The sequence below is a fragment of the Pocillopora verrucosa genome, chromosome 2, assembly GCF_036669915.1.
Source record: "Pocillopora verrucosa isolate sample1 chromosome 2, ASM3666991v2, whole genome shotgun sequence".
Taxonomy (NCBI): domain Eukaryota; kingdom Metazoa; phylum Cnidaria; class Anthozoa; order Scleractinia; family Pocilloporidae; genus Pocillopora; species Pocillopora verrucosa.
In genome coordinates this window covers 19,944,787-19,955,663 of record NC_089313.1, presented here as the reverse complement: position 1 = coordinate 19,955,663, position 10,877 = coordinate 19,944,787, and the positions used below count along the sequence as shown (strand labels likewise).

Genomic DNA, 10,877 nt, shown 5'->3' with positions numbered 1-10,877 from the left:
TGTTTTAGTAATAGGATGACAGTGACACTCACTTGTTGACAAATCAAACCCCCCTCCCCCCCGCCTTGCCCTTCTTAGGAGAATCCCACACGATCATACCCTCTTTAATGAAGGTTTCTATGCCAACCCCTTAAGAACAATGATTGTCATTTTAACTTAGACTGTCTGTCATTATTTCTGAATACTCTCGTGTCCACCAAAAGAAGAAGTGCCTAAGGCTGGTACTGTTTTTCCCCCAGGTAGGGTAAGTCACATTGACAAACTCGGATCAGTTAAACTGGATTTCAAAAAACCTCCTGTCTCCCATGGCCACAAACGTTAAAAAAATTCCACTTACCGAGTGTAAATATTTCATACAGGACAATGCCATAGCTCCACCTAAAAACAAGAGAGAGATACGAAAACATTTACGAGATTTATTAATCATATTTGAAAAACAGTAAACAATTGTCCTGACGGTTCATTGAGGGCGTTTTTTTGGAACCATTATTACTTCTATTTATTTCAGAGTTCAACTTCTTTTTTCCGTTAGTGAAGAGCATTTGCATACTTTAAAATTGGCAAATATTCTAAATTCAAGAAAATTTTGTGTTTAGGTTATCAGGTAGCTGTAAAGCAGAAAACAAATAAAGAGGAAACATTAAAGATCAAATTTATTTGTGATCAAATGGTTAATTATCACAACCTATTTCAAAAATAAAGAAAAAGATATCTCATCTACTTAGACCGTAAACTGGCCTCTCGATTAAACCTATCTATTCTACTTACACGTCACTTTTTGTGGTAAAAACTTCTCCTTCCAAGGATTCAACTGCCATCCACCGTAGTGGTTCAGGTCCCTGTGAAGTAACGCCACTCGAGTCTTAGAAATGACGATTTTCTGGTCTTGGGGGGGCTTTCACTTAGTTTGCAGTTGACTTTTTACTTACCTTCGATTTCCTGACATAAATTTGAGCTTCACCTCCGTGTCTTGTCATCCCTAAGTCAGTAATTTTACAGCGAAGACCTTCTCCAACCAAAATGTTCCTCGCCGCCAAGTCCCGATGAATGAGCTAGGAATGAATGTACAGTTTAGTGAATACTGTGATCCTGCGGAGGGTATTTTGAAATTTTGCAATGATAAATCTCTCTTTGATTAGCCTCATTGGAGAATGACATTGCATTTTTCAAGGCTGGTTATTTAATATATGTTCAAATTTCTTACTTTTATATTTACAAACACACGTCCTTTTCATTGCCGATGTTGGAGATATGACTAACTACGTGAGCTGAGTGTTCGTAAAAAATAGAGCGAACGATAAATTGAATATTAAACTGTAAATTTACAATTACGGGCCGATCAACATAATGAGGAGAAAAGAAAGGCCTAAAAATTTATCACAATTCAAACAAAAATCCACAGAATTATCAAACAAAGAAAATCATTACTTTTGCCTGTGATGAAGGCACAAATGGCTGTGACATCGCGATAAGCCATAATTGATAATCGACCTCAATCAATATAATATGGGGCGACTTTTTCACTCTTTCGGGGGAGGTATTCATCTTGGAGGCAAAGTGACTTCAGACGAGATGGCAACTGGGAGTCTTCACCTACATTTGTAGTTACTTAGTATCCTAATGTTTACTTCTCCATTGTTTTTTTTTGTTTCCGTGCAATCATAAAGAAATTAGCTGTTTAATAACAAAAAGCCGTAAATTCCAAAAGATGTGTATGAATAGAGTGTATGTTCCTACGTGTATCATTTTATTGATAATAAAAATGGAAAAGATAAATTGAAATAGCATACCTTTTGAGCCGATATAAAAGCCATTCCTCGTGCAATATCGCTTGCAAATTTGTAAAGTTGTTCTGTTGATATTTTCCTTGGGGAGTCGTCTATCTCTTCTCTCCTTTTTTTAAGATATCCAAGGAGATCGCCATATGGGACAAACTCCAGGATAACAAGAGGTGGCCCTAAATATGTACATAAATTAACTTAAAGTGAACGTTAAATCAACAACAGTCTGAAATAGACTGAAATGAAATCCCGCAGAAGGATGCGACTACAGTGGAGTCAATTTTTTTACTAAAGAGACAGACTAACTCATCACTTTTCACAAGATTTGATGTTTACTATGAAATAAGTCAAACATACTAAATTCGCGTCCTTCACATCGGAAGATATCTTTTGTCAAACAGCCCAACAGTTGTACTACGTTAGGATGGGCTTCAGCTTGAAGTTTTTTTAGCAAGTTCAGCTCATACCACAAATCTTGCAAGTCCGACGGGGAGGATTTTTCTACAACAAAGGTCGTAAATAGCATATACATGTCAAGGTATATTTCTAAACACATTATAATTTACCCATTCTTTCCGATAATTTGGTAACAACAATTCCTCGTTCTAGAGCGTTTCTGTTAAGGCTTTTACAATCAGTCTCTTTCGCATAAGTAAAGTGTTAATGTACCGTCTTTTTTACGACCAAGACGCACTTTACAATACATAAACACTTAGAAGTGTTTCGCTGACAAATAGACGCAGCTAAACAGTTTTAATGAACACTTGCTTTATTGGTCTTAAATGGTAACACAAGTTTGACAGAAATAATGAAGATGGAATTTGCATAATAGGAGTGCACGGAACAGGGATGAAAATACCATAAAAAAAATTGTCTACTGCGTCAGGAATTGAATTGTAATAGGTCTTGGGAGCATTTGCGAAGCTAGAATTGCTTCTGGTCAGAATTCAAGCAAATGTTTCGCGTCGCTGGGTTTTCCTCGTGCTTATTATCTCGTAATATCTCGTATATCTGACCAATATTTGAATATCCTAACAGTGATCCCTACCTTTCAACATTTTAACGGCCACATCTGACCAGCCGTGAGTATGATCGACATCCTTTGCCTCACCCTTCCATACCTGACCAAACTGTCCTCCGCCAATTTTTTTAAACAGTTTCAAGCTTTCGCAGGGCACCTCCCAGTCGTTACTACTCTGCACTGGCGTGTACAGTGACTCACCCTTGAAATTAGAAGGTATTGATGAGTTTGGAGTTCTTGGGTTCTTACAAGTGGAGCAGTTATCGCCTTGGGAGCAGAAGTTGTTGTGCAGACGTTCCAGTTCAATGCATCCCTTGGAATCAGAAGCTAAAGATGGATTTGCAGGTCTTGGGATCTTATAAGAGGTTGCTGTGCCTCTATTTTCATGGAAGCGGATGCTGACGTTTAGAAGTCCCTGCGCAACCTTTCCCTTGGAATCAGAGGATACAGATGAATTTTCAGGTCTTGGGATCTTATAGGGAGCTGCTGTGCATCTTTCATGCTGAAGACTTTTCTCTTCTTGAAGAGTTGTCAGAAGAGGAGTGCGGTCAACAAGCTCGATATTTGCGCATTGTTGAATTCCTTGTCCACCATGTAAAGTGTTATCTTGTCTTACTTGGTCAGAATACTGAGGATTTGGCATTGCTATTGCAGCCGTGGACACCATTTCTTCTGGTTTAAGCAGACAGCGATCGTGAGGCAAGGTCTGACGGACACAAATTATTCCTCTTCCTTTCACGACGAGCACAAGCAACAGTAGGCCTAAAATGGTGCCAAGAACTACGGATACAGTCATCCATGTAGAGTCATAATGTTGTTTGTTCACGCTGCTGGTTGGCGCCATCGATATCTTAGGCTCTGTTAAATGACATTTAGGACCGAAAAGATTATGAAAGGCTGAGTACCTAACTATGTATTTATTATAAACATACTGAAAAGGCGCGAAATAAATTTTCACTCTCAAGCTGGTCGAAGAAGCAAGGGCCAATGAAATGGCGCGAATCGCATTTTTCATCGGGTGAGGAAAACGATACATCCAATCAGGGGCCACCTATCGTGTTTTTCACAAGTAGACTTAATCAAGGCGATTTTCACTAGCAGCGATTCGCTTTTCATACCGTTCTGAAAGTTATGAAAATCCCCTCTTAGGACTTTTTATCAAGGTAAATGACTTACAAAAGATGAATGAGCAAAGATCTGTCTCTCATCAAACTTCTGGAAAAGCATGCAGAGCAAAAACACTAAAGAGAAAACAAACCGAGAATTGAAACTGTTCATTTTCAAATAATTTTTGCAACGAAAAGAACTAGGAAATCAGTTTATCTTTCGGATCTCATTCGCTCTGTTCGACAAAAAGGTGAAGAAGATTATGAACCCTCAAGCTTTTAAAATATGCCATGTTTCACGAATGAGAGGTATTTTTATATTTTCACTTGCTGTCTGCACCGTTGCATCATTTCTATCGGCAAGGCAATTTATAAGGTTTAAATCTCTTATGATAATTAAAGAAGAATCAAGTCACCCTACTTGTTCGTTACCTCAATTGGTCAATTTCCGATTACTATCAACTCGTGCATAAATACCATACGGACAGACTTCCTATGAAGTATACTATGTATATATTTGGGATATGCGGCAAATATAGCAACAGTGATCCATGTACTGAATAACTGATTGGGCTCATCGACCTTAGAACGCTTAAGTTTCCCTTATGATTCATACTCATAAACTTTTAAGATAGTTGTAATAACAGTTATTATCATTTACGCAAAGTTGTAATATTTACGTAAGGCACCAAGTTTACGTTCAGAATTTAAGTAAACGAGATAGATAATCAGGTAAAAAAATGAGAACGGAAAAAGGTAAGGGCAGAACAGCTCACCAGAGCCCTTTATTGTAATGGTGCTGTAGTCCTGAGTTGATCGTGGTCCTGAGTACAAGATGTAATATTCACTCTGAGTAACGAGGTAAAGGAGATAGATACTCAGATGAATAAATAAAACAAATGGAAACGAAAAAAGGTAAGACCAGAACAGCTTACCAGAGCTCTTCATTGAAATGGTGCTGTAGTCCTGGGTTGACCGTGGTCCTAAGTATAAGATAAAACATTCACTCTGAGTACTGAGGTAAACGAGATAGATATTCAAGTAAAATGAAAAAATTAAAAACGGAGAAAGGCAAGGAAAGGACACCTTACTAGAGCTCTTCATTGAAGTGTTACTATATAGTCTTGCGTTGACTGTGGTCCACAGTAAAAAACACATCATTTATTTTTAGATTTGAAGTAAAAGAGATAGATATTCAAATAAATAAAATGGAAACGAAGAAAAGTGAGGGCAGAACAGCTTACCAGAGCACTTCATTGTTGTTGTACTGTGGTCTTGAGTTGACTGTGGTCCTGATTAAAAAAACCACAATATTCACTCTTATATTTCAAGTAAAAGAGATAGATACTCAAATAAATAAAATGAAAACGAAGAAAAGTGAGGGCAGAGTAGCTTACCAGAGCTCTTTATTGTAGTGGTGCTGTAGTGTTGAGTTGGCTGTGGTCCTGAGTGAAAGACACAATATTTACTCTGAGAATTGAGGTAAACGAGATAGATATTCATTTAATTAAAGTAAAAAAATGAAAACGAGGAAAGCAAGGAAATAACTGCTCACCAGAGCCCTTCCTCGTAATGGTGCTGTAGTCTTGAGATGACCGTGGTCCTGAGTCAAAATACAATATTCACTCTGAGAATTGAGGTAGACGAGATAGATATTTAAGTAAATAACAACAATGACTAAAGGAAAAAGGTGAGTACAGAACAGCTTGCCTGAGCTCTTCATTGATGTAGTGCTGTGGATCTGGGTAGACTGTGGTCCTGAGTAAAAGAAATAACATTCACTCTCAGGTTGAAGTAAACGAGATAGATATTGAAACAAATTTAACAAAAACGAGGAAAAGTGAGGAAACAACAGGTTAACAGAGCTTCATTGTAGCGGTGCTATAGTCTGGAGTTAGCTGTGGTCCTGAGTGAAAGACATAATATTTATACTAAGAATTGAGGTAAACGAGACAGGTATTCAAGTAATTAGAATAAAAAAATGAAAACGAGAAAAGTACGGAAAGAACAGCTCACCAGAGCCCTTTATTGTAAAGGTGCTGTAGTATTGAGATGACTGTGGTCCTGAGTTAAAGATACAATATTCACTCTGAGAATTGAGGTAAACATGATTGATATTCAAGTAAATAAAAACAATGAAAAAAGCGAAAAAAGGCAAGGACAGAACAGCTTAACAGAGCTCTTCATTGAAGTGGTGCTGTAGACCCGGGTAGACTGTGGTTCTAAGTAAAAGATGTTACATTTATACTTAGAATTAAGGTAAACGAGATAGATATTCTGGTAAATAAAATGAAAAAGGTAAGAGGAAAAAGGTAAGGAAAGAACCGATCACCAGAGTCCTGAGCTGACTGTGATCCTAAGTGAGGAAATGGACTTGCGCTGGGTTCTGAGGAGTCACCTTACAAACAACAAATTTGGACTTTAAGTAAAAATATTTCTAGAAAAACTTCGGACATACAGAAGAATCATCACGATATAAATGATACGGTTAACGGATCTTCGGTCTATAGGAAAAAATCTTGGAAATTTCAGGATGGAAAATAGCTATCCAGTAAAATAACTATTCAAGCTGTCCCTTGATATCTCTAGACAGTGTTTTTAGAGTGAAAGGCATGCGGAACTTTCTATCCCAGTCTGGATTTTTCTTTGAATGATATGGAGAGCAGAAATGTAAAACAAACACCATTTTTCAAACTATCAATTTGTGTTCTAGACTGAAGCTGATATTTCATTTTTCCCTGACGAGCTACCGTAGCCGGAGAGTATAAGCGTGTACCCACATAAAAAATACTGCTTGAGTATATCAAAACATTCCCTACCTTTTTTTTCCAGATGTATAACTTGTAAACATTTCTTTGTCCTCTCGTCTGTTTGCAACCCTCTAAACCTTGCCCAAACTTTGTATAGTCCACTATCACTTATAGTGACATCGTATATTTTTATCATCAAATGGGTTTGGTTCCACTTCCTAAATTCTATCTTCCTCTTCAAACAAATCTCTGTCAATGGGCCGGAACAAGTGCCTTCTGATTCATATTGCTTCATGAAGGCAAATAAGGACGAATGTGCATATGCGCGATAGGCAAGAAAATGTTCCACATTCTCACGAATTGATCTTTTGTAAAATAATCTTGCGTCCTCTCCGGATCTGTATTCTGTAATTGGATCAGTAGAATAAAGACAGGCTTTTCCAGTAGTTTCCTCTGTAGCTGCAAAATATGGGTTAAAGAAGAACTGATTTTAAAAGTAATCTGGATAATTCTTCTGGGTAATTTTCACGTTTTGGTGTAGAATTCATACTCTTCTTATTCAAATTTCAATGATTTGATTTCGGTCAAGAAAACTCTTGATTCAGTATTTAGGTTCCCAGATGTAGTTGAGCAAATTTCCACTTCGAAGGGACATTTGCTCATAGTAGCTATTTTGGAGGGTCTTATAGAGGTTTAACCGTCAGCCGTTTAAGGGCCGCGCACAGTTGAAGACCGTAGGTGATCTTTAAACTAGTAAACCAGTCTCCAGGCTTCCATTTATGTATTCATTTTCTGGTCATATTCACTGATTTTGAAAATATTTTGATATTTGATTTTAATAGATTCTGAACATTCTAACTTCTTTGATAAGTTCTCATTTTCATCCGGTGGCGTCGCCCGCACATCATGTCGAGTACGTTGAAAGCTGTCGTGAGCTTCCATCGTAAAGGGGAAGATAAAGCTTTCTAGTGATTCAAGGCAAGAATCTATGTTTGGAAAAAGTATCTGAAGTCTTCAGCAATTGATTTCCTAGGATTCCGAAAGTCCACCTCACGAGCCATCGATACCCGCCTGCAGTTATTGTTTGACATGCAATATGCAAGGATACTTTGCGAGCACTGAGCAAAATGTATGAAATGCTAAAACATCGAATAAATATATATTATAAGACGTTTTAGTGTGTAGTATCGCTAATTACATTTACGAGTTGTGCCGCCAACAAACAATGTGTAAAAATACTGAGCGATACTAAACACCAATATGTCTAATAAGTTGTTCATTATCCAGCTGCTTTATTTCATGGCGTGCTAAAGAGTGGGAAAAAGCGAATAAGTTAGAGTAGCAGCCGACCGTTTGAAACAACTTTAGAATATCGCATGCAGGATATTTGTACTCGATTCGCGCCTTATTGTACTTTACTAGGTGCAGTTTGATAACGAGATGGCTTATTTTGCGCGTTCCGATGCCCTAATATGGTAAAATGGTGTAATAGTGAAATAATCAAATATAGTGCAACACAATTATTATTAACACTTCTCAGCAAGGCTATTCGGCGATTTTGATTTTTTTCCTTTATCCCTTGATTTAAAATAATAAAGAAAACATACAAATAAACAAATAAATAACTTCGGACATTACCCCGAAACGAGCAGCCGAGACATTCAAGTAAACAATCAACATGGCCTCTAATATATCAGCTACACATTTGTCCCAGGTAAAAGTTATCTTACATTTATTTTGATTGTTCGACTTGCAATCACAGAAAAACCCTTCTATTCCTGGTTTCATTGGCACGTTCATTCAAACTGTTGTAATGTCCTATCATTCAACGGAATGACACCCCATCGCTTCTGGTGGTTTTCTGAATAAAAAGCTGTCGAGTTTTTAAGGTATTAGGGAGGCTAGCTCAATTTTTTCAGACTGCCTTCATTTTCTGATGATTGCATGATTACCCAACAAGAAAGGTCCGTGCTAAATTTTAAGTCTCGGAAGGAACGCATTTATAGGATGTACGAAAGTTTTGTTTCCAAGGGCTGCGAAAAACAAGACTTTATACTGAGTTGGTTGTGGTCTGTGGAAGGTCTGACCACAATTTCTCAGGGTAAAGTGAGTCTTAAGCTTTTAAGGTTTGCCTGTAATTCATAACGGTTAGGACTGAAATGAGGGATAATCACTGTCTCCAGTTATAGTTCGAATCTGGAAAGTGAAACCGTAAAGTTCTGCTTCGAATTTGATCATGTCCTTCGCTTTGCCAAACTTGCTTCTTAACTTTTAACATCTACATCACAAAAATGCACTGCTAGCCCATGGCTGGTGTACACTGATAAAGACGTTTTAAAGTTGTATTTTAACAAATTACTGGTTGTTTAAAGCTACAGTGCATCGTATTCGAGTGAAGTTGTTCATTCATTGAATAAGGTCGCTAGTTTAAAACTTCTTTCTTTTCTCGGAAATGTTATAAAAGGAACGTAATTGTAATAATTACAACGCTTGGATGGCGTGCACAGTTGTGGAAACAAAGTACTCAGCAATTTAGCATAATAGGGGAGCCGTAATAATAATAATAATAATAATAAAAAATGCTTTGTATTATATTGTATTGTAATTATTTATTTCTACAAAGAAACATTTTAAGAAGTTCAATAGCCACGAATATATATCCGCATCTGACTTACCGAAAGTTCCTCTACCCTACTATCATTACATTTAAAATTACACAGATTGATGGCTAGTGTTGTTTCAACTCACCTGAGAGGTACAATATCAGGAGATTAAAAACTGAAAGCAGCGATGGTGTCATCATGTTTTTGCAGGGAAAATATCGTTTCCCAAGCTAGTTTGATTACCTTCACTATAATCAAATCAAGGGCTCAAAGCAAACCAAGAGTTACTTTTAAAGCCAGTTTAGCCTGCTGCTAGGGCTGTTAGAATGTTTCTTGCTCATTTCCGAAAAAAAATGGACGCCAAACAGTTACGACGAGGCAGATATCCACTGAGCGAATCCACGTGGTTTTGAACTACAGCCAATCGTGATAATGATTAATGGCTGAATACAACTATTTAACACACGTGCTGGCCACGTGCGTTAGGAAAAGCAAATGTAGTAAAGCTGTGAGACATCATATTGTTTGCGCTCCTTTTTGCCTACCTTAGGGGAAGCCATATTTCAGATTTGTTTGAGTTAAATACACTTATTCTCATTTTTTGGAAACTCAAAAAAAAGGAGGAATCGAGTTAGTGATACACGCTTTAAAGTTTCTACTAACATCAGGCGATTCTACTCATTGAAAGTGAAGTTATACATTCATACTAAAGCAACCCTTATTAGGTCACTCGTCACATAACTGGAGACCTTTTTATGTTAACCCGTCATGCTAACGATCTTTCAGGAATCGAACCAATCCTAAAGCTAAGTAGGTGCTGTTGTAAAATGAATTTTGAATCGAAAGATTCCGCGATGCACTTTCGGTTCATAGCTTTGAAATTTTGATAACACAATTTCACAACAAACGTAGCAAACCAGCAAATTTTGGAGTTCCTTGGACAAACAACATTCAGTAGAACAAAATATAAATCGAAACATGCATTCAGAGAATCATTTAAACAGCCTGAAGAAGGGCTAACGCTCGAAACGTCAGCTTTGAAACTCTTTACGGTGGCCAATTTACGTTATCAACTTAGTTGATAACACTAAATTAACCTGTTATAATCACCCACCGACGCAGCAGCGGTCCACAGTATATTTAAAACCTTACTCCCTTTGCCCAATTCAAATGACTGAGTTGCACCAAACATAATATAGGTTTTACGAACTGAGTGATTCCCTCTGACAAAAGGCTAGCGCTCGAAACTTCCGCTTTAGAACCTCTCTACGGCGGCCAATTCGTGTTATCATTTCAGGATAAAACCAAAACATGTTGTCATACCCCCCTACCGATGCAGCACCACAGTTCCTTTAGAAACTTAACCCCTTTATGAATTGCATCTAAATTGATCAGTTTTCTATTCCGTCATCGACAATATTAGAGATTCACGAAAGCGAAAGAAAGTGATGACGATTTAAGGTAGTGTTTTTATAACAAGTTGGGAAACTTTCTTTTTCTCTCTTTACGAGATAATTAATCCTGAAAAAGTAAAGCTATACATGCATACCCAGGCAACCTCCTTTTGTTCGCTCGTCACAATTGTAAGCCCTTTATGTTCATGGGTAAATATGCTA

At 37.4% G+C, this 10,877-nt stretch overlaps 1 protein-coding gene across 1 annotated transcript; it reads right to left on the bottom strand.

The window, feature by feature from the left end:
* Positions 1-764: 764 nt before the first annotated feature.
* Positions 765-3,646, bottom strand: LOC131782812 (tyrosine kinase receptor Cad96Ca-like). Its single transcript, XM_066162883.1, has 5 exons — positions 2,830-3,646; positions 2,139-2,282; positions 1,791-1,957; positions 930-1,052; positions 765-839 (listed from the first exon to the last, which is right to left on the bottom strand). Exons 1-5 carry the CDS (start codon positions 3,644-3,646, stop codon positions 765-767), a joined length of 1,326 nt encoding a protein of 441 aa, XP_066018980.1.
* Positions 3,647-10,877: the final 7,231 nt, after the last annotated feature.

What these genes read in the sequence shown, in the direction of transcription:
- LOC131782812 (XM_066162883.1), bottom strand. Translation starts at nt 3,646, where the DNA reads ATGGCGCCAACCAGCAGCGTGAACAAACAACATTATGACTCTACATGG. An exon ending in ATGTGAAGGACGCGAATTTA is followed by an intron (nt 1,958 to 2,138) that starts GTATGTTTGACT and finishes GTACATATTTAG; the next exon opens with GGCCACCTCTTGTTATCCTG. An exon ending in CTTTTATATCGGCTCAAAAG is followed by an intron (nt 1,053 to 1,790) that starts GTATGCTATTTC and finishes ATTCATTCCTAG; the next exon opens with CTCATTCATCGGGACTTGGC.